Here is a 21799-nt window from a genome sequence, read left to right as displayed (position 1 = left end):
AGAACGAACAAAGAAGCGATTCCCAAGTAAATTTTTCACGGGGCACAGTCTCCTGAGGCGCGTCGATCAAAGAGACAAATGCGCGTTCACTGTCGCAACAAGTTGCACTATACGTGGGGATCGATCAGCGAGGAGCCGGGGGGCCGGTTCGTCGAATTTGCGCAAGCGTTTTCAACTTTCTATCCCGTCGCGTCGCGTCGTCGTCGCGCGCAAACAGTGGCACCGTAGTTGCATCTTCGACATCGATGAGTGAGAACGATGGTCAGCGCGGTGGTCGAGACGATTGACAACAGTTGGAGCGACTATAGTCTGCAGCTGTCCCGATGGAACCTGACGCCGATCGGCGTCTGGCCTGCGTCGTCCTCCTCGTCACGGCTGAAAAGATTAGCCTCGATCGCTATGATCGTCGTCTCTTACAGTTTGATTTCGTTGACGGTGGTCCCCAGTTTGTTGCACATCATGCTGTCGGACGACAACGTTCGCCAGAAGCTGAGGGTGCTCGGGCCGTTGGCCCATTGGTTTGTCGGTGGTTGCGACCTGACCGTGCTGTTGATGAAAAGCAAACAAATACGACTCTGCATCGATCATGTGGAAACGGACTGGCAGATGATCAGGCGGCTGCAAGACCATCGGGTGATGCAGAAGTACACCAAGGTCAGCCGCTTCATATCTATGGTCCTGACGGTCTGGTGGCACAGCAGCGTGCTCATCTCTTGCGCGGCTACCGCGATGACTATACAGGCCATACAGATTGGAAACGAAACGAGACTCGTGCACCCGTTGCCCTGTCCGATTTACGCGGAGCTGTTCGACCTCTACACCAGTCCCACCAACGAAATTGTCCTCGCCGTACAGTTTTCCTCGGCTGTCATCGTTAACGCCGCCATATTAGGATCGCACAGCCTCGCTGCCGTGCTCGTCGCTCATGCGTGCGGCCAGCTGCAAGTCCTAACGGACTGGATCACGGAATTCGTGAACGATTTCGGACGGGACCGAAAGGACGAGTTCTTTGTGGAGATTGGGATAATCGTGGAACACCATCTGCGGGCCTTAAGGTACACTTTTCCACGTTTCAGATAAAGGATGCAGTAGGGGAGCTATTTGTTCAGCCAAGGGTAGCCACGTGACTTCTGCAGGGTCAGCAGGTCGGTAACTGCTGCATAATTTCCTTCAGCCAATGACTCAAGATCCGTCTTGGTCTTGATCCGACGGGTCTCTAGTCTGTGTCTAAACTTAAAATATAGCTCAATTTGTAGCTGGAGATATTTTACAGCGCGCGCTGCTCTCGATTCCATCCAGAAAACTCATCCAATGTCATAAAACTGCTTGGATTCCACAGCACGCACAGCGTCAATTTTTGGCCTACTTCTAACGCTTATATTACCAAATATTTGCATAATCTCGTCAGCTCGTGACCAGCGCGCGCTAGATTGAACCTTCCTCTTTCGAATGAGCCCTTTCCCAGCGAAAAATATTCTCAAATAAGAACGAAAAGTTGTGGCACGTGAAACCATTTTTCGCCTATTTTTGTCGGTAACGTGGTCGCTCTACCTTATCGCGAATCTACGGAGTCCTGGCTAAATTTTTGGCCTACTTCTAACGCTTATATTACCAAATATCCGCATAATCTCGTCAGCCAATGACCAGCGCGCGCTAGATTGAAGCTTCCTCTTTCGAATGAGCCCTTTCCCAGCGAAAAATATTGTCATATAAGAACGAAAAGTTGAGGCGCGTTAAACCATTTTTCGCCGATTTCTGTCGGTAACGTGGTCGCTCTACCTTATCGCGAATCGGAAGAAAATACAAAAATGCGATCTCAGATTCGGTTTCGTGTTATAAACGATCAGACATCTTCCTGGTCACGAGAGATAGAAACAAGGAACTGTTGTTAACTTTATGGATAGAGTCATTGAACGTCTAATTATTGATACAATTTTATTCAACGCGATGTTTGAAGTTCGTGTGTATTATAGAATAGTCCTTCTGCACATGTAATCATCAGAATTTCCGACTCCTATGCGTGTTAATTGCAGTTTAATGTCGAGTATTGAAGACGTGATGAATCGGATATGTTTCATGGGACTGTTTGAGTGTACGTTGGACGTATGCTTGCTCGGCTATTACATTCTTACGGTATGCTAATGATGCTAGGATTACATTTTTCACACACGGTGTACCTACATCTAAGAGATAATCAGAATTTCATTTTTCCTTCGTGTGTGGCGGTAAAATTTTGCAGTTATTACAACACTACAATTTTTTAATAAAATTCAAATTTACGTAGTTATAGTCTGCAAAGTGTACATTCATTTTCTATTCTCGTACAGATTAAGGCCTTGTATTGTTTATTTAGTAAAAAAAGGTACCGCTATGCCGAGAAGAAATGATTATCAGTCTTTTAATATTTTTCGAATCGGCTAAACTTTACTTCGGGAAACCAGAAATTTTTAACTTTTTCTTATGTAACGTAGTAGATTTTGCCGATAAAATGCCGAAAATCCAAGTTTTAATTCTAGGAGATCGGTAGTTCAAAAGTTATGCGATTTTCAGCGTTTTCGACAGGTAAGGGCGCCGCCATATTGGTACGTAGTCAGATATCGTCCAATGAGCGGAGCCGCTGAATGATTAGTCGAGGTTAGGTTCGTGTGGCGGGAGCGACTACGCTTGCAAATCGACGTTGACATTACCGCGTGCTTGTGCTGTCACCTAGCGGCTGCGCTTCGCACCTAGCGGCTCCGTTAGATGACGCGCGACGCTGAGTACATACCAAGATGGCGGCGCCCTTACCTATCAGAAATGCTTAGAATAACTCAACTTTAAACACGCATAACTTTTGAACCAGTGAATTCCTGACATTAAGACTTGGATTTTTTATATCTTCTCGTCAAAATCTACAGGTCTACCTAAAGAAAGTGACAAATTTCTGGTTTCCTGAGATAAAGTTTAACCTTCGAATCGCCGTGATGTATCTAAATTATTCTGTGTTTTCCTAGGAGTGGGCCGACCATAATATTCCAAACTTATCCGGATATTTCGGTATTCTCGTTGCTATTATATTCGATGTGTTTGTAGTGTGTTATATCGGCGAAATGATGTCGGAACAGGTAAGAGCGCCTTCATTGTCTTCACGTCTAGCATCGAATCTGACAGAACGAATCCTTAACAGAGCATAAAAATCGGCGACGTGGTTTACATGACGAATTGGTACTGTTTGCCTAGTAAAACGGTCCTCGATCTGATATTAATTATCAGGAGATCGAGCATGCTAATCAAGATGACTGCCGGCAAGCTGATTCGCATGTCTATTTACACGTTCGCGGACGTAAGTATGCTTCTAGTCAACGAGCACGAAAATGCCTCACACAGTCCACAAGAACACGTGTCTTTTCAGGTGATAAAAACTAGTTTCGCTTACTTGAACTTTCTCCGGCAAACAACGTGATGTGAACCCCAATCCAACGATAATCATAGCAACCGTGAATTCGTAGAAGTGTCGTCAAGATTTATACGTTGCTCTGCGTTGTCTTTGAAACACATTGTCCGACAGTACTCCTACCACGTGATCACGCTTTTCGAATAAATCGTATTACAGCGCGATTGGTGACATTATCTAGGAATCATCGAAGCGTGATCTCAAGGCAGGAACACTTACTTTTTCACATCTTTGCGGTTTCTATAAATATTATACGTTTGCAATAAAGCGTAGGCAATTGTACCAAACGGTCTGTCGTTACATGTATCCAAACGTCCAACAATTATTTATATATGTACACACAAACTTATGTTCCTACAAAGGAACTGTCATTATTAACTGTTCACTATTTTGGAAAAGAAAAAAGGGGCACAAACAACCCCTTCACTCGATTAACTTCAATAATTTTCAGATCTTCGTTGTATTAACACGAGACACACATTTTTTGAAAAATTAGCGGCACATTTTACAAAATTAGTGGTCAAAGACATTTTAAACGCTTACCACCTCGATGGTACAATAATCCCCAATTATACAGTGCACATTGCACCCAAGTTAAATACTAGCTTTTCCACAGAACTATGACCCGACGCCTTGAACACCAAGGACTAAAACCTCAAGACCTCTATCAATTAAACAAATCTCAAAAGCGTACTTGCGTTTCCTTCCTCAGACACATAACAAGCTAGCACACGTCTCATCACCTCGTACACGGTTGCATTGCACACCAATTGTCCAGTAATAGTATAGACTATAAGCTCCACGACTCCGTGCTTATCGGACATGTTTGCGCCGTGCGCTGCAACAAGTTGCACTGTCTAGACAAATCGATGGGCGAAGGGTTGCAATGTCCTGGAAATCTGCGCAAGCGTTGAGCAATCCATTCGATCGACTCGCCCGTTGGAAACACGCGCTTCAGTAGCTTGCTGGGCTTCGATGAGTGACCGTCATGGTGGACCAATCAACGACGATCATCGGGGCGGTCCTCGACAGTCCGAGCGATTACAGTCTTCAGTGGAATCGATGGTACTTGAAGCCGATAGGAGCCTGGCCACCTTCTGCGTCCACGACGAGGCTTGAACGCTTCGTTTCAATCGTATTGGTGGTCGCCTGTTATGGCTCCATACTGTTCACCGTGGTCCCCTGGACGCTGCAGATCTGCCTCGAAGAGACGGACCTGCACAAGAAGCTGAGGGCGATCGGCCCTCTAGTCCACTGGATCATGGGTGGCATCAAGTACACCACCTTGCTGACCAGCGGGAAAGAGATTCTCCATTGCGTGGAGCACCTGCAGGCTGACTGGCAGATCATTTCCAAAGTACAGTATCGTCAAGTGATGCTGAGGTACGCCAAGGTCGGCCGTTACGTCTCGGTCTTCTGCGGCGCCTTCATGCAGGGCGGCGTTCTCTCTTATTGCCTGATCACCGGAATGTCCACGAGACAAGTGGAGATCGGCAACGAGACCAGAATCGTGCACGTGCTGCCCTTCGCCTTTTATCAGAAGTTGCTCAACACCGATCTCAGCCCAGCGAACGAGATCGTTCTCGCCTCGCAGCTAGTTTCTGGGTTCATTGTCAATTCCAGTGCTGTCGGAGCTTTCAGTCTCGCCGCTGTCCTTGCGGCGCACGCCTGCGGCCAGCTGAACATCCTGATGACACGGATCACGGATATGGTGAACGAGGCGAGAGACCGAGACACGAAAATCTTCTTTGAACAGATCGGAGTCGTCGTGGAGAACCATCTGAGGATCCTGAAGTAATGCTAAGCTTGACCCCGGTGGTTTCAGATGTTCGGTACCATTGATCTATCGTGGGTGGTCGAAATTATTAGAGCTACACTACGAGAAATGTTATTTATTGTGCTGGTGGTGGATAATGTTGACTACAGCATCACTAAATGTGTATTTGCCATTTGCAATTTGCGAGCATCGAAATTAATACGAATGCAGTATAGATTGGCTGTCGTTTAAAAATTTATTATTGTAATGTAAAGTCGTCTGCTTATGCAAGTGGCTCTAGTAATTTGATCGCCCACCATATTTGTGTCCTGTTTCCATTAAATTTTTCGCTTTAGGGAAATTCGTTCAAAAATATAAATAACTGATAAATTGATTGGTGAAATTCTACAGTTTCACAACTTGAAAACTTGAATTATTTCTATGTGAAAATTGAAATTATAAATTAGATGAAGTAGTTTAAATATGCAACCTTATAGGGTTATTGTGTATTTAATTACATTAATTTCAGCTTCATATCGCGTATTGAAGACGTGATAAGTCCAATATGTTTCTCGGAATTGTTTCACAACAGCTTGAGCACGTGCATGATCGGGTATTACATCCTTACGGTATGTCAGCAAAATATGAACTAAAGATATCTGTTTAATATTTTATGCAAAACCATTCCGACGTATAGGATATTCGTGCATCAATGCTTAAGTCTTTGTTACTATTATTGGTAATAAAGATATTTAATGTTCCTCTCAGAAATTCTTTCTTCTGAGGATTTATACGGTCTACAGTAAGGTCTCGTTCTAAGTCGCACGGATCTGCACGATCTTAGTCAGTTCGCCTACCCCCTCCACTGGAGGGAATACCCCGCGAGGAGGGAGAAGCTCGAGCTGCCTGGGCCGGGTATATCGGTGTGAACCACTACTAATCCAATTACAAAACTTCTTTAGTTTTCATTATTTTTTAATGGGACTTTCGCCAACTTATTCGTGGAATTTTTTTTTTATTAAAGTGACACTATACACGATATAATTTGAACTGTATCTAGTGGTTTAAATGACGGTATATAGTGCACCTTCGGCCGCGCTGACCTTTTCTACACGATCTATGTCACAGCACGGACCCAAGGATCCGGCTTAGATCAAGACCTTACAATCTCCATAAAAATACTTACAAAGAAGCCTCTGATTTTCCAGAGGCACAGAACCGTTACGCGCTCAAAATATGCATCAGAATAAGTTGATAAACTGTAGTCATAATTTTTTAACTGTATCGCCATCGAAACAATATTAACAATTTTCTGGTCATCATAGGAAAGAATTTCACGATTTCATTAAAATAATCACTCAGACGATGTATTCTTTTCAGGTATCACTTTAGCAAACAATGAAATTCCAATAGAATTGTTTAGAGACACTTCAAGAAGACAGTTTTCAGTAGAAATTATTTATAATTATGTTGATATTAGAGTTTAGTTGAGCATATAGAGCTTTGTCTTTTTAAGTGTACATGTAATAACAACAAACTAGGAATAGATTTGTGGAAAACTATAGCCGCGACTACCGCTGCAACAATGCCAATTTCAAGAAAAAGATGAAAACATTGTTGTTTTAGGAGTGGGACGAACACGATTACCAAAACCTGACCACCTATTTCATGATTCTGTTTTCTATGACCTTCAACATATTTTTACTATGTTATATCGGTGAAGTACTGACAGACCAGGTAACGGAGACAAGTAGGTGCAACTGTTTAAGACTGCGATCGTGATTCACCGACTGCATTCTCAACAGTGCGCGAAAGTCGGTAAAGTGGTGTACATGTCAGAGTGGTATCATTTACCTTATAAATGCATCCTCGACTTGAGAATGATCACAGTGCGGTCGAGCGTGGTGATCAAAATCACTGCCAGCAAGATGGTTCACATGTCCGTTTACACGTTTAGTCAAGTGAGTACGTCTTCACGTTTCCATAACCATAATTCTTCAAGAAAATGCAGCGTCTGTGACCATTTTACGACAACTTTGCTATTTCAGGTAATGAAATCTTCCTTTGCGTATTTCAACCTCCTGCGAGAGACTACATGACATGTGCACTCGCATGATAACGTAGAACAGCGCGTACAGACTTCCGGGTAAACTGTAGAATTTCCTATAGAACTATAATTTCTGGATTCTTTGTTAAATACAATATTTCAAAGGCATTAGAACATATATAACGACTAGACTGCGGATTTTACGCATTTATGACAAAAACGGGTAAGCACAATTTAGAGTGGCCATATTGAAATGATTTAAGGGCACCTAGCCTATTGGTTTTGGCTTAATGAAACAATTAAAAGAAGAAAGAAATTCTTATTCCGCTCCTGTGTCTTCCAGCCAATATTTTTTGCATAAAGATCAGCAGTCTAATAATGATATAGTTTTGTTTCATTCCTGCATGCGCATTCTGTGTCTGTGTGCGAGTATAAACAAGTACGAAATGAACAGGTATTAGAACTTCACAGATTTAACTGTGAATAATTTTTGTGCTCATAGTAAGACGTGAGTCTCGCCTCATCACGAAAGCCAAGATTAAGTCAAGATAATATAATAATAAGTGAGTAATCTTTGTGTGAACTGCAACAGTCATGGGGCAAACAGAAGTGTCTTTAATCGTTCTAAGGAGTTGACACTAATGCGTTGATATTCCTAAACTCTGTTAATCGTTCTTCCGTTCTAAATACCCAATTTTACGTACCCAATTTTGCCATAAGCGCACAAAATCCGCAGTCTAGTGATTACGCACGAACGATTGCAACACCTAGTATATCTTCTCCACAAAACTGAACATGTTCACATGTTTGCTCCATTATTCCCAGGCATCGCTGAACGTACTTTCCTTTCATTCTTCGTACGCGCAAAAAGTTTCCGCTCGTCCCCTTTGAAACCGGCTATCACTCCATTTCACAGAAAAAACAAAACAAAAAAAAAACAATGAGTCTACGCGACGACTGCATCGCGAATGCACCGGCCAATGCACGAGCCCGCAACAAGTTGCATTGTCCAGACGAATCGATCGGCGAACAGTTCGAAATGTTCGGGAAATCTGCGCAAGCGTTGGGCAACCCGGTTCATCGACTAGTCCCGTCCGGATCAGGCTACTCAGTAGCTCGCCGAGCTCCGATGAGTGACTGTCATGGTCAGCCAATCAACGACGATCATCCAGCAGCCCGGCAGTCCGAGCGATCGCAGTTTACAGGTGAACCGATGGTTCCTGAAGCCGATCGGCGCCTGGCCGTCGTCCTTGTCCACGTCTAGACTCGAACGACTCGCCTCGGTGATGTTGATCATCCTCTGCTACTGCTGCATCCTGTTCACCGTGATCCCCTGCATGCTGCACATCTGCTTGGAGGACGTGGAAATCGGCAAGAAGCTGAGAGCGTTCGGCCCGCTGATCCATTGGTTCATGGGCGGCGTTAATTACACCGCGTTGCTGGTCCGCGGCAACGAGATACGCGATTGCGTGCAGCATCTGCGATCGGACTGGCAGATCGTGACCAAAGTGCAGCATCGATCGGTGATGACCAGGTACGCCAACTTCGGCCGTTTCGCCTCTGTGTTTTGCGCCGTTTTCATGCAGGGCGGCGTTCTCTCTTATTGCTTCGTCACCGCGCTGTCGACGCGGCCCGTGGTGATCGGCAACGAGACCAGAATCGTGCACGTACTGCCTTGCGAATTTTACCAGAAACTGGTCAACCCCGATGAGAGCCCCGCCAACGAGATCATTCTCGTCTCGCAATTCCTCTCCGCGTTCGTAGTCAACTCCAGCGCTGTCGGAGCGTTCAGCCTCGCCGCCGCTCTGGCCGCTCACGCGTGCGGTCAGCTGAACATTCTGATGACTCAGATCACCGAAATGGTGAACAGACCGCGAGATCATGACACGAATATCTTGATTACCGAGACCGGAGCCATCGTGGAGAATCATCTGAGGATTTTAAGGTAAACTTTCTGCTGGGTTTAATGTTGCCTCGTTCGTTGCCATCAACGTGGCAACGGGACAATCTGTTTTTGCAAAAGTTATTTTATATGGAACTTGCATGTTTGTTACTGAAATGTGGTCGTATTTAATTTCTCATGGGGATGTAAATTTTATATCTACAGTGACTCGCGAAAGTATTTGAACACTTACCACGAAGTACTTTATTTATTATAATAAGTATATTGTACAATACTTTACGGAAATATTATTAACATTGTAAATTGGTATGACTCCCTAGATTATACAGGTCAAGTTTCAAGTGAATCGAAATGCGTGTGCAATAGTTATGAATTATTTCTTACAAACATAAATGTTTTAATAATATTTCTGTGAGTGTTGTATACTATACTTATTATGACGAATAAAGTATTTGATGGTAAGTGTTCAAATACTTTCGTGAGTCACTGTATTGACTCACTGAATTAAAATTATTTACACTAGAGAGCCTCCACCGATTTTTATGACCTTGAAATACATCCTCAGTAAACTTTTGTCTCAGTTTTTGATGTATTGAGAATTTATTTTTTTGCTTTACAATAGATAAGACTCGCAAGTAAATTCATAATTTCATAATTTCGGAAACGTATTTCAAGCTTTGGAAATTGGATGAAGTTTGTTAGAATGTTGTAAAACGTTATTGGCAGCGAACGTGTTCAGTGGTGACATAAGGAAAGAAATTTAATTCGGAAAATTTATAAATATTGCAGTTTCATATCGCAAATTGAAGCGGTGATGAATAAAATATGTTTTTCGGAAATGTTCCACAGCACTGTCTGTACGTGCATGCTCGGATATTATATCCTTACGGTACGTCACAATGTTATGTTGAACATACATCATCTTTTTAACATTTAATATTGATAAATGTGTTCATCATTCAAGAGAAATATATCCACATGATTATTTGTATCTGCTCTCACATTGAATAATACTATATATTCAAAACTTGAATAAACGATCGTGGTATTTATACAAGAATAACATTTTAAACTCAGAAAAATAAATAATAGTCTCGTGTTTGTTTTTATAGATTAATGTCAACAGCTTGGAACATTCATAAATATTTGTGAATAATACAAGATTTTCTTGCTGTATTTCATAAAGGTTCAGGCTAAAGAAAATTGATTACAATATTTCAACTGAATTGTAAATAACATCAATGATCATTGAACTTTATCACAATCCACAGTCCAAATCACTATATTGTATCAACGATGATCTAGATATCTCGAATGATTATCAACGTGTTATTGTAATTAACCTCACAACACGCACAAATAAAATTAAATTGTACGAACTTCGGTAGATTCATTTTTCCAAGGAATCTGTGTGTAAAAATAAATATAATAATATTTTCAGTTTTTCAGATTACATTGCGATATTTCTTAGACACGTTTAGACAAGATGGTGACGTACACGAGAAACAGATGTTCATTATAATTCTTCTAGATTCCAGATACCGTAGCATGACGCTTCGAGCGTCATCGCTTTATCACGCATTGAAATTACCGGCCGCCACACGGAGTTCACGCGAATTATGCTCGCGACTGTATTACAGCAGAACGATGACAAGCTTATTGCACAAAACTCTTCGCTTTTTATGGAAAAATTATTTTTAACAATTTCCTAAACGTATTACTTTTCTGTCTTACTCCTTACTAAGAGAAAATAAAATTCTTATCGAGTTCTTTAAAGAACTATTCAAAAGCAGAATTTTCGAAAAAGCTATTCGCGACTACGTTAAAATGGATGTACATAAAAAAAAGTGTGTCAGTTTAAATGTACTATTACAAGCAAATGTCGATGTGCAATAATATATATCGATTTGAACAGTGGACTGGTGCGGAGTACTATAGTGCTCTTCCCCCGTGTGTCTAGATGGGAATAGATTCGCAGAAGGCCACTATAGCATAGAACGCCATATTTGTCAGAGTGTTTCGTCGTTGTGGACTGATTCACGACAATCTCAAGGGACGAGAGTATTGTTCTTTTAGGAATGGGACGATCACGATTACCAAAACCTGACCACCTATTTCATGATACTGTTTTCTATGACTTTCAACGTGTTTTTGCTCTGTTATATCGGTCAAATACTGACAGAACAGGTAACGGCGATAAGTACTGTGCGTGCCGTGCAAGAAGTCTCGTGAAAGGAACGCGGCGCTGATTGGTCGGAGTGGAAGGGGCACGCCTCCAGCTGCTCTATTGGCTAAAGCGGTGGCACGTACTATACAGCGCGTGACGCGGAAAGCCTAAGCGTTGGCCTACTGGAGCGTCAACGGTGGGGATAGGCGGAGCGAGCGTGTGACCCCTTTGCCCTTGTGCCGTCCCGCGAGACTTCTTGCGAGGCACCGACGGTAGATGCAACCGATTAAAACTGCGATCGAGATTCACCGAGTGCATTCTCAACAGTGCAAGAAAGTCGGTGAAGTGGTGTACATGACAGACTGGTATAGCTTACCTAATAGATCCGTTCTTGACCTGGGCATGATCATAGCGAGGTCGAGCGTGATGATTAAGATCACCGCCAGCAAGATGTTCCACATGTCCATTTACACGTTCGGTCAAGTAAGTATGCCTTGTAAGTTGCGAGCAAATGGAATCGAACGTCTGTGGCCATTTTATGAGAACTTCCTGTCATTTTAGACAATGAAATCTTCCTTCGCGTATTTCAACCTTCTGCGACAGACTGTATAATATTTCCGCCCCTGTTCGAACGTTGAATCATGTGTACAAAATTCCCGAGAGATCCAAATATGTAGAATCCTGCTTAGAAAGCGCATTAGTGGAGTTCATTGTTAAATATAATATTTAAAAAGCATCGCATGTGAACATTCTATGTTATTTTATCCTTCGATTCTTTTTGTTCTTTTGGCGTGACATGTTTAATAGCTGCTGGTTTCTAGAAGGATTCCAATGAAAGTATGAAAATTGGATATACATGACGTTTACATTTTTAATTACAGTCGTAATGCACGTTGCGTGTCATTTTTTATGTCCAAGTCTGCAACACCCGAGCTATATTTCACATACGATACTAGCAAAAATATTGAAACATCATGTTTTGTTTGTTTTTCACTTATAAAATAAATCTGTTTAAATGACACAAATATGGTGGACTTGTTCTCACGTTACATCAATAGATATTGCAATTGTTAAGTATGTTGGAAATCGTGTACAGGTGGGAGACACTTGTTCTGTCCGTTGGAAAATGAAATTAATAAAACACGTTTTCTTGTACTCAAATGGAAATGATTTCTTGAAGAAGAAAATTGATTCAGAAAATGCGGACGAACTGACTTGGATATTCTGAATGAAATGTTACAAATTTCCAAACAGAGTTTAATTAAAAAAATTATATGCAAGCCGTAAAAGCTTTTGCTTAATTGTCTCTGTACCATTTTTGTCACTACAATAATATTATGCAACAATACTTGCCAGACGCCGTGCGTAAACATTTCAAATACTTTTTTCTATCGCAAAAATAAAAATTTTCAACACATTTACAACACTGGACAGCAAATATTGTAGGACAATATTTTTAATACTCGTAGCACGGAGGACATGAAATATATTACGATCTGAAAATTATCTCGTTAACTTTCAATTACCTCGATCATGCAGAAGGTATTGCAAATGTCGGACACAAGACAACAATATTATTAGATAAATTGCAAAAGTTCGTGCCTGACATAAACTACAATCAGCTTGGTTAATCAATCATATAGTCACCGCCGCAATTGTTTGAACGTGATACAAGCCGGTGGATTTCGCATTTCATGAAGACCGCGTTTTTCTCTTCAGGTCTCGAGGTCTCCGAAAATTGGGCAACGAACTTTCGCAATCATCCAATAGGTCAGTTTCGTCGGGAAATGTTACACAGAGCTATACCTCCCGACGACCACCCCACAGCACTCTACACTCGAAACCGCCAGTTAGCCTAACAGTTGTTGTTTCCCTTGCTACTCACCCCCTACTTCACCGGTTGATTCGAAGTCGTCCCTCACGCGACCATGAAAAAACCAGCTACGAAAAAAAGCCAGAGGACGAAGCAGTTTTGCGCAACCCTCGCGCGATTAAAACTTCATCGTGCGACCAACTGTCGTTCGAGATCGTTCATTCTGGGAACTGCTTAATTTCTCATGTATCCACAACACCGATCAAAAGTGGCGGGCACATGCGCGAAAGCTTCGGGAGCAATCGATGTATCAATCGCTGGTCTCTGTTAGTTGTAGGTGCACATTCGTCGGGGCCGGTATCATGATTTCGTCGAGTCCGGTGCACGGGGACTTGATGTTGTACAGTGTGCAGATAAATCGTTGGCTGTTGAAGCCGATCGGCGTGTGGCCGGTGTCACTGTGCTCCGGCACGCCGGAGAAGATTAGTATAGTGACGCTCGCGTCGATCAGCACCTTTCTGATAGGATACCTGCTGGTCCCGTGCACGTTGTGCGCCATCCTCGACAAGAACGGCGACCTGGACGCCAAGATCAAAATGATCGGTCCGCTGAGCTTCTGCGTGATGGCTGCCGTGAAATATTGCATACTCCTCTCCCGTGGGAAACAGATCGGCGAATGCGTTCGGAAAATTTGGTCGGACTGGGAACGGTGCGTTTCGCCAGGGGACAACCGGAACAGAGAGATCATGATCGAGAGCGCCAGGTTCGGCAGATTTTTAGCGGTGTTCTGCGCAGCGTTCATGTACTCCGGAGGATTTTTCTACACCACCGTGATGCCGTTGTGCAGCAAGAGAACGGAGATCATTGATAACGAGACCGTCAGGTCGCTGGCTTTCCCGATTTATCGCGGCATGATCGATCCGCGAACAAGTCCCGCCTTCGAGATCGCTCAATTGATGCAATGCCTGGCCGGATTTGTGATCTACTCGGTCACCGTCGGCGCTTGCAGCCTTGCCGCTGTGTTCGCCATGCATGCTTGCGGGCAATTTAAGATTCTTTCGGTCAGGCTTAATCAGCTGGTTAACAGTGCCACCGCGAATAATAATCGCAAGAGTGCTGAGGATTATCTGGGCGATATCGTGCAGCATCATTTGCGGATTCTAGGGTAAACCGCCACTTACGTTTCTAACGAACCGAAAATGGTTGATATATATTAGGCTCTAATATATGGAATGTCCGATTTGTAGAATTCATTTTAGAGGAACATTTTTCATGATAAGTAGTTTTCATCAAAATATACTAAATATATTTCCAGGTTTCTTAGTACAGTTTTATATTGTCACGTCCAAATGTTTTTTTTTTAATTCTCGAGTAAGTTGAAAATACAATTTTCATTAACACTTTGACTGCCATACTAGAAACCTCAAAAGTTCCATGAAATCAAAGTAAGTGATTTAACGAAATGAAAATTGAAAGAAATTGAATGTATGATATTGAGTAGTCCTACAACTTTCTTGCATTTTACAGATCCTAATCAAATTTGGTACAATGAATATATTAACGCAAAAATTGATTTTAAAACCTGGACAAATAATTCCGTCACCCACGTTAATGACTGACCCACGGAACGTGACAATATATGTAAATTCGGTGTTCCGGTGTCAACAAATTTCTTAACAGTGTCTTCAATGTTTTCTTAATCCCTGAAGGTTTCTTTTTTGTTGGGGAAATGATCCAGATGCAAAAATTACGTTGATTACTGTTGCAAAGCACAACGTCAATATGTGAGATTTTTTAATGAAACAGAATTTAAGATAAACTAAAATCTGACATTCGTATGTTACAACTTAATCCTTGGCACTCGAATGGCGATTGTAAGGCGCCACTAAAAATTGCTGTATTATTATTCAAAATATTTTTCACATTATTAAATTTGTTTGTATTTAACAAATTACTAAACACTTCAGTATTGTACGAGTAAATTTCACCATTTTCGTATGTATAACATGAAAGAAAAATATATAGAAGGGAAATATTCTAGGTCGGAAGAAATGTTTCGCTTTGGAGTTCAAATAGCTTCGAGTGCAAAGGGTTTTCCCAGTCTGGGGGGTATTTGAGGAATTTTTTTGTGATCGAGAGGGTTTGGATTTTTTAAATATTTGTAGAATAAATGACATTTGTCTAAACTGCTAACTAGACTGCGAATTCAATGTGTTCATGTTGAAAACGAGTAGGCGAAACACAAAACAGTGAATATATCAAACGACTTTAAGAATACGAGTATTTTATTCGTGACTTATTAAAATTATTAAGAGGCGAAAAAAATTGCTTCGAGATCATCGAAGCACCAGAAGATACCCACTACCGAAGTATGCTGTGGCATACCTTGCGAGAGGGCTTTTAGGAAAAATTTGGGAATTTTCAGTTTTATATCACAGGTCGAAGGACTGCTGAACGAGATATGCTTCGTGGAATTCGTGGGATGCACGCTGAACATATGTTTCTTAGGCTATTTCGTTCTGACGGTGAGAACTATGGCGAAGATGACACAATAATTCAGTAAATCAGAAAATTTTGAGAATATATTCTTATTCCTTCTAATGATCTGTGGTTAATTAGGATTCATGTCTCGATTCCGGGGCAAATCTTTTGCATTTTGAATATGTTACGCTCACAGATTTAAATTATATGTATAATTATTAATTGTGTGCTGACACTGATCGCGGATGATTAAAAAGTGGTAAAGATTACCGAACATTTCTGAATAATCAAAATGTCCTACTTTACTGGATAATCCTTTCGCGATGATCCTTCGGTTAGGTTCGAATGTACTAATGTTCGAATCATGTCAGTTTCCCAGGAATGGGAGCAAAGTGACACTGTCGGAGCAATGACCTATTGTATATTGCTGATATCATTTATATTCAACATTTTTATACTCTGCTACATCGGCGAGATTCTCTCTGAGGAGGTACGCCACTCGGTACAACAATAATCGTTAGTTTCATGTTAGAATGATATTAACAATCGTTTATTTTCAGTGTATAAAACTTGGCTCGACGGCTTACATGATCAACTGGTACCGTTTACCAGGAAGAAAAGCGCTCGGCTTGGTACTGATGCTGGCGATCTCGAACTCGTCCACGAAACTGACTGCTGGGAAAATCGTGAACTTGTCGTTAGGCAGTTTTTGCAGCGTAAGTAGCACACAAGCTGATCCACGATTTCAATTAAGCTTGAATTCGTTGCAGGTTCTGAAATCGTCTCTGGCTTATTTGAGTTTGCTCCGTACTCTCACTACGTAAACAATGTACTATCCATATAATCTGAAATAAACATATTTTGAGGATCTGTTCGAACCAGTGAATTTTACTCGAAATATCAATATCGAAGATTAAAGAGAAGATTAAAGTGCTATATTTTGTACATTCTTGCTAAAGTGAAAATTTATTCCAGAAGCAAATCTGCCACTGTTTGGAAACTTTCGTGACCACCGTTCATATCACAGATTTTTCATTTGTCAACCATAAATTAGTAAGGAGCAAAACTGATTACACACTATTTGAAACAGCATAACTTTTTTCAAATCAGTCCAAATAACTTCAGTGTTTTTGAGAAGTTGGAAGGATTAGTTTATTAGACGAGATGTAAGAAATTTTTGACAAAAATTTGAATTGTTCGGAATCGTGAAAGAAATAGCAAAAGTTCGTTTTTTCAGCTTTTTTTATCTGAGCCTGTATTGAAAATTTAAAGAATGTGTTTGATTCGCTAAATTATATCCATGCTGAAAATTTCACCGATATTTGTTACTTCGTTTACGGGTTATAAACGATTAAAAGTGGAAAAATTGCCATTGTTCACGATTTTCGACATAAAATCGCGCTTTCAATCGTTCATAACTCGGTTCAAATAGTGTGTAATCAGTTTTGCTTCTTACTGTATATTTCTAGCAGTTGACAATCAGCCAAATTAAATTAATTGCAATACAAACATCGAGTGACTTACAAATGGTGTCTGCCGCGGCAAAATGGCACAGTAACGAGCTTAGCATTTGATTCAGTAATATAAGAAATAATAAAATTGCCATCGTATTTACATTTTTCCAGGACACATTCCGCCAGATAGTTATTGTAAACTTTGGATTATTATTCAAATACGAAATACGAGAGTCAGTTAACAAAAATGATAAAAGATGTTAAAACTATGAAAATCTCACAGAATTACCATCGCGCTATGAAACGAAAATACGAGGCCGACAAACAATTGGTTTTTCCAGGCACGATATCCAGACACGTGTTCGATAAACTAACAATACGTCGCTCATGCGGCTCCTGTTTCGACTGCACACGACTGACACAATGTTCGCGAGTGAAAAAATTGAAACGCAGCTCTGCAGTTCTAGTCTCCCCTTTTCAATTCGCCAGACGGGTAAACAATCGTTAAAAAAAAAACGTCGATACTTTCCCTCTTCCCGATTACAGTCGGTCATAGTAATCGCCGAACGGCATCGAATTCGCGCTTGCGTTCTGCGACTTCCTGCGCGACAGGTTTCAATAGTAGTCCAGTCGAGGATGCGCACCTTGCTGGTGACCATGCGTGATCGATCATGCCGCCAAGTGAAAAACGGCAACGCGCACCACGGGAGCGACTTGAATTACACGTTGGAGATGTGTCGGTGGTTGTTGAAGCCGCTCGGCGTGTGGACCTTGGTTTCTAACCGCGCGAGCAAAGCGGAGAGGATCGTGTCGTTGTTCTTACAGCTGACTTGCTTCTCTTGCCTGCTCTTCGTGATACTGCCGTCGGCCTACAACATGTTCTTCATGGAGGAGGACGTGCAGAACATAGTGAAGCTGTTCGGCCCGGTCGGGTTCTGCACGTTCTCCACGATTAAATACTGCATCCTCGGCGTGAAGGGCAACATCTTCGGACGGTGCATGAAGCGCGTGGAGAGGGATTGGAAAATTGTGAGCGACCCTTATCACCGTGCCATCATGCTGAAACAAGCGTCGATTAGTAGGTCCCTGATCACAGTGTGCGTGGCGTTCCTTTACACAGGAGGTATGTCCTATCACACGGTGATGCAGTTCTTGTCGAAAGACAAAACCGAGGCGAACGTCACACTGAGGCCGATCACTTATCCTTGCTTCGACTTTCTCGACACCCAGTCCAGTCCCACCTACGAGATCGTATTCTTTCTTCACTGTGTCTCTGCTCTTGTTCAATACACCATCACCTCGGCCGGCTACAGCTTGACGGCGATTTTCGTGACACATATCTGCGGACAGATTCAGATACAGATCACACGGTTGCACGATCTGATCGGCGACCACGACGAGAAACATAACTTTCCCGAGCGCATCGGGAGCATCGTTCGAGACCATGCCGAGGTACTCAGGTAATTTTATTGTGGTGTTCGCAGTCAGATGGGAAGGTGTTAACATATTTTTTTTTATTAACACATTCGCGACCGGCAAAGTTTTTGCGTTTCTAATAGTGAGTACCGGCGAAAGTAATGAAATCCTGAAGCTGGTCAAACTTGTATCGCTAAAGCAAGGATTAATTAATAATTTAAATTTAAATCCAATCCCATTGGTGCGCCTAAGGTTGCCGCATTCAGAAACAAAAATTCAGCGGCAATCGGGAATAGAATTTGAAATGACGTGAATTCACGTCATCGGTCGCGAATGTGTTAACCGTCTGACAGCGGCGGTTGGGTCCTAGAGTTGTGAACGTTTTATGAAAATTCTAGTTTTTCAGCAATCGATTGACATTGTTATTTGTTGTTCAAGTCTAAGAAGAAGACTTCGCTTGAAAGAAGTGAATTGAAAAAATATGTAAAATTGCTGAACAATAAAGACTTAAATTGATCTATTTATGGATTTATTTATGCTATGAATTCGTCAAAAGCATTCGCGGTTAAGGGGCTACACACCTTTGATATGGTAATGATAAAATGAAAAAGATTTTTCGAATTCGCAGTCTGTAAGTATTGCTGCATTTATAGCTCTGCAAATGTAGCATTGCATAGTGGTATAACATAAACGCTTTCAAAAGTTTCCAAAATCAGTGCCAGAATTATCTGAAAGAGTACCGGACCAACTTCGAACTTGCAGTAAAATTTTTGAAATAAGTAAAAATTTAGTTTGATGTGAAAGTAAAAAATTGTGTGTTAGATAAAACCCCACTTTAAATAATATTTTGAACAAATTTTGTTCATAGTAAAATTCATAAGACCGGCCTGTATCTGGTACTTGACCATCGGATTTTTTCCTTAATATGCAAGCATAAGAAATAAATAAAAATTGATTTCAAGTAAGTAAAAATTTAGTTTGATGTGAAATTAAAAAATTGTGTATTAGATAAAACCCCACGGAGACGTATATGTTTCCATCAACAATATTTTGCAAAACAGGCTTTTGAAAAATGATTGTCACATCCTTCTAGGTTAAGATATTTAGTTCAAATTTTAGGCACATACTACTGAAACATCGTATAATAGAGTATAAACATTAATTTTTTAAAGAAAAGATAATTTTATACATAAAAAATGGTTGAATTCCTATTACTTTTCAAACCGTCAAAGGTATGTAGCTTTTTAAAGAAATGGGTACAAAAAAGAAACAACTTATGGAAATACAGTAAAGTCTCGATCTAAGCAGCACAGAGCTACACGATCTTAGTCAGTTCGCCTATCCCCTCCACTGGGGAGGGGGGACATACGGGGGTATATCGGTGTGAACCAGCGCTAATCCAATTGCAAAACTTCTTTATTTTTCATTATTCTTTTATGGGACTTTCGCCAACTTATTCGTGGCATTTTTCTGATTAAATTGACACTAAACACGATGTAATTTGAGCTATATAAATGGTTTAAATGGCGGTATGTAGTGTCCTTTTCTGCACGATCTATGTCACAGCACGGACCCGATTGGTTTTAGATCGAGACTGTACTGTAATGCTGAAGTTAAAAGGTATACTATGTGCATTCTAGGTTTTCCAAAGACGTTGAAGAAGCTCTGCGAGAGGTATGCTTCACCGAGGTCATAGAATCGACGCTGATAATGTGCCTGCTCGAGTACTATTGCCTGATGGTAAAGGATTTTCTGTCGGAACGATTTTCACGTTGTTAGCTTTTACTGGTGTCATCCTGTCTTTCAGGAGTGGGCGAAAAGCGACACGATCGCAATACTCACGTACCTGATGTTGTTGGTCTCCTTCACTTTCAATATATTCATATTTTGTTACATAGGAGAAATTCTATCCGAACAGGTATTTATCAATCAATTTTATTTCCTTTTGTCCTTTGGCGAATGTATGCAGTACCAAGTGGTGAAACGCTTCTTAAAATATCCGATTTCTGATTTTGTATTCTATGTGACGTCATGATTTCCCGAGGAACGATTGAATAAAATTGTTCCTTTATGCAGATGCTATAATAAATATCGCGTAAACTGTGAGTAAATTCAGTCCCGTAATTTTCATTAGGTGACACATATCAGTCACTTTTGCAATACGGAATTATTCGTAAGGAAATTATTTCAAATATTTTATTTGTCCATACACTATTGGCAATGAAATAATAAATATCGACAAAAATCATTAGTGCCTACCATGTAGTGCCTACATTCTGCAAAATGCCACTAAATTTCTTACTTTTATAAACCGTCCCCTCATTGAATCGTCATATCAGTGCAGCCGAATGGGTCCAGCAGTCTACGAGATTCAGTGGTACAATTTACCACCTAGAAAAGCATACAATCTTATCCTCCTGAACGCTATAGCTCTGTATCCGCCAAAACTCACGGCTGGAAAAATAATCGATCTGTCTCTGAGCATGTTCGGCACTGTAGGTATCTCATAACTAGACTGCGGATTTTATGCGTTTATGACAAAAATTGGTAGACGTATTTTAAAACAGTAAAAACATTAGAAAAATTTTAACCCTTAGAGCACTCGAGTGGTGACTCTGAAGCACCACTAGAAATTGTTGTGGCATTATTTCAAAGAAATTACAAAAAATATTACAAAATATTTGTTACATTACAAAATTTCTATTTGATAGATTACTAAACATTTAAATATTATATGTAGAAATCGGATCAGTTTGTTATGAATAAAATGCAAATATTGTAAAACGGAAAAAATATTTAGTTTTAGAATGAAAATAGCGCCGAGTGCAAAGGGTTAAAATACTGTTACATCATTTTCAATCTAGTAAGCATATTAAGAAAGAAAATAAAATTCCATTTCACTCCGGTCTGTTGCAAATCAAAATTTTTATTTTTCCCAAAGATCCGCAGTCTACTCGTAACAAATCAAAATTATAATCTGGGAGAACGTACCTTACGATTAAACCTTTTCCAGGTTGTGAAAACCTCAGTAATTTACTTGAATTTGTTACGGACATTTGCAACTTGGTAACTAGCCTTCGACTTGACCAGTATTGTTAATCAAACATTATTCTTCGTTACAGTCTAATTTTTTATAGATCTTCTGAGCTCCGCGTTCATAGAACATACTTAGGCGAAGGTATCTGTCTTGACACTTGTTTTGAATCATCTCGATAATGACAAGAAACACTTCCAGGTTACAGTATTCAGTAAGAACTGTAGTACAAAAATATCGTTGAAAACAAAGTCAGTTTGTTTCAATAAAATATCATCAATATTCCTGTTCATTG

At 40.8% G+C, this 21799-nt stretch overlaps 4 protein-coding genes across 6 annotated transcripts; all 4 read left to right on the top strand.

Moving 5' to 3' along the window:
- The first annotated feature begins 19 nt into the window (after nucleotides 1–19).
- Nucleotides 20–3831, top strand: LOC143352965 (uncharacterized). Its single transcript, XM_076786029.1, has 5 exons — nucleotides 20–1055; nucleotides 2034–2133; nucleotides 2994–3104; nucleotides 3167–3322; nucleotides 3392–3831. Exons 1-5 carry the CDS (start codon nucleotides 259–261, stop codon nucleotides 3440–3442), a joined length of 1215 nt encoding a protein of 404 aa, XP_076642144.1. The 5' UTR covers nucleotides 20–258; the 3' UTR covers nucleotides 3443–3831.
- Nucleotides 3832–4133: 302 nt separating this feature from the next.
- LOC143352964 (uncharacterized) lies at nucleotides 4134–7335 on the top strand. 2 transcript variants are annotated; one of them, XM_076786028.1, is made up of 5 exons: nucleotides 4136–5227; nucleotides 5719–5818; nucleotides 6816–6926; nucleotides 6995–7150; nucleotides 7238–7335. In XM_076786028.1, exons 1-5 carry the CDS (start codon nucleotides 4422–4424, stop codon nucleotides 7286–7288), a joined length of 1224 nt encoding a protein of 407 aa, XP_076642143.1. In that variant the 5' UTR covers nucleotides 4136–4421; the 3' UTR covers nucleotides 7289–7335. The 2 variants fall into 2 exon arrangements, with proteins under 2 accessions (XP_076642142.1, XP_076642143.1); XM_076786027.1 differs by having other exon boundaries at nucleotides 4134–5227; nucleotides 6995–7335.
- Nucleotides 7336–7882: 547 nt separating this feature from the next.
- LOC143352963 (odorant receptor 10-like) lies at nucleotides 7883–12126 on the top strand. 2 transcript variants are annotated; one of them, XM_076786026.1, is made up of 5 exons: nucleotides 7883–9181; nucleotides 9929–10028; nucleotides 11216–11326; nucleotides 11634–11789; nucleotides 11868–12122. In XM_076786026.1, the coding sequence occupies exons 1-5, from the start codon at nucleotides 8379–8381 to the stop codon at nucleotides 11916–11918; spliced, it is 1221 nt and encodes a 406-aa protein (XP_076642141.1). In that variant the 5' UTR covers nucleotides 7883–8378; the 3' UTR covers nucleotides 11919–12122. The 2 variants fall into 2 exon arrangements, with proteins under 2 accessions (XP_076642141.1, XP_076642140.1); XM_076786025.1 differs by having other exon boundaries at nucleotides 11634–12126.
- Nucleotides 12127–13436: 1310 nt separating this feature from the next.
- LOC143352228 (uncharacterized) lies at nucleotides 13437–21720 on the top strand. Its single transcript, XM_076784556.1, has 13 exons — nucleotides 13437–14284; nucleotides 15545–15644; nucleotides 15980–16090; nucleotides 16161–16420; nucleotides 16560–16653; nucleotides 17070–17154; nucleotides 17226–17287; nucleotides 17338–17414; nucleotides 17459–18514; nucleotides 20111–20210; nucleotides 20278–20388; nucleotides 20810–20965; nucleotides 21484–21720. Exons 1-13 carry the CDS (start codon nucleotides 13482–13484, stop codon nucleotides 21538–21540), a joined length of 3072 nt encoding a protein of 1023 aa, XP_076640671.1. The 5' UTR covers nucleotides 13437–13481; the 3' UTR covers nucleotides 21541–21720.
- Nucleotides 21721–21799: the final 79 nt, after the last annotated feature.

The sequence above is a fragment of the Halictus rubicundus genome, chromosome 3 (genome assembly GCF_050948215.1).
Source record: "Halictus rubicundus isolate RS-2024b chromosome 3, iyHalRubi1_principal, whole genome shotgun sequence".
Taxonomy (NCBI): Eukaryota; Metazoa; Arthropoda; class Insecta; order Hymenoptera; family Halictidae; genus Halictus; species Halictus rubicundus.
Note: the sequence above shows the minus strand (reverse complement) of the source record. Positions and strands in the feature narration are given on the sequence as shown.

Bases quoted from the DNA above. Each gene is read 5' to 3' on its own strand.
- LOC143352965 (XM_076786029.1), top strand. From the start codon at position 259: ATGGTCAGCGCGGTGGTCGAGACGATTGACAACAGTTGGAGCGACTAT. The intron at 3,105-3,166 runs GTAAGAGCGCCT...AATCCTTAACAG, and splicing joins GCGAAATGATGTCGGAACAG to AGCATAAAAATCGGCGACGT. The intron at 3,323-3,391 runs GTAAGTATGCTT...GTGTCTTTTCAG, and splicing joins CTATTTACACGTTCGCGGAC to GTGATAAAAACTAGTTTCGC.
- LOC143352964 (XM_076786027.1), top strand. From the start codon at position 4,422: ATGGTGGACCAATCAACGACGATCATCGGGGCGGTCCTCGACAGTCCG. The intron at 5,228-5,718 runs GTAATGCTAAGC...CATTAATTTCAG, and splicing joins AACCATCTGAGGATCCTGAA to CTTCATATCGCGTATTGAAG. The intron at 6,927-6,994 runs GTAACGGAGACA...CATTCTCAACAG, and splicing joins GTGAAGTACTGACAGACCAG to TGCGCGAAAGTCGGTAAAGT.
- LOC143352963 (XM_076786025.1), top strand. From the start codon at position 8,379: ATGGTCAGCCAATCAACGACGATCATCCAGCAGCCCGGCAGTCCGAGC. The intron at 9,182-9,928 runs GTAAACTTTCTG...TAAATATTGCAG, and splicing joins AATCATCTGAGGATTTTAAG to TTTCATATCGCAAATTGAAG. The intron at 11,327-11,633 runs GTAACGGCGATA...CATTCTCAACAG, and splicing joins GTCAAATACTGACAGAACAG to TGCAAGAAAGTCGGTGAAGT.
- LOC143352228 (XM_076784556.1), top strand. From the start codon at position 13,482: ATGATTTCGTCGAGTCCGGTGCACGGGGACTTGATGTTGTACAGTGTG. The intron at 15,645-15,979 runs GTGAGAACTATG...TCAGTTTCCCAG, and splicing joins TAGGCTATTTCGTTCTGACG to GAATGGGAGCAAAGTGACAC. The intron at 20,211-20,277 runs GTAAAGGATTTT...CCTGTCTTTCAG, and splicing joins TCGAGTACTATTGCCTGATG to GAGTGGGCGAAAAGCGACAC.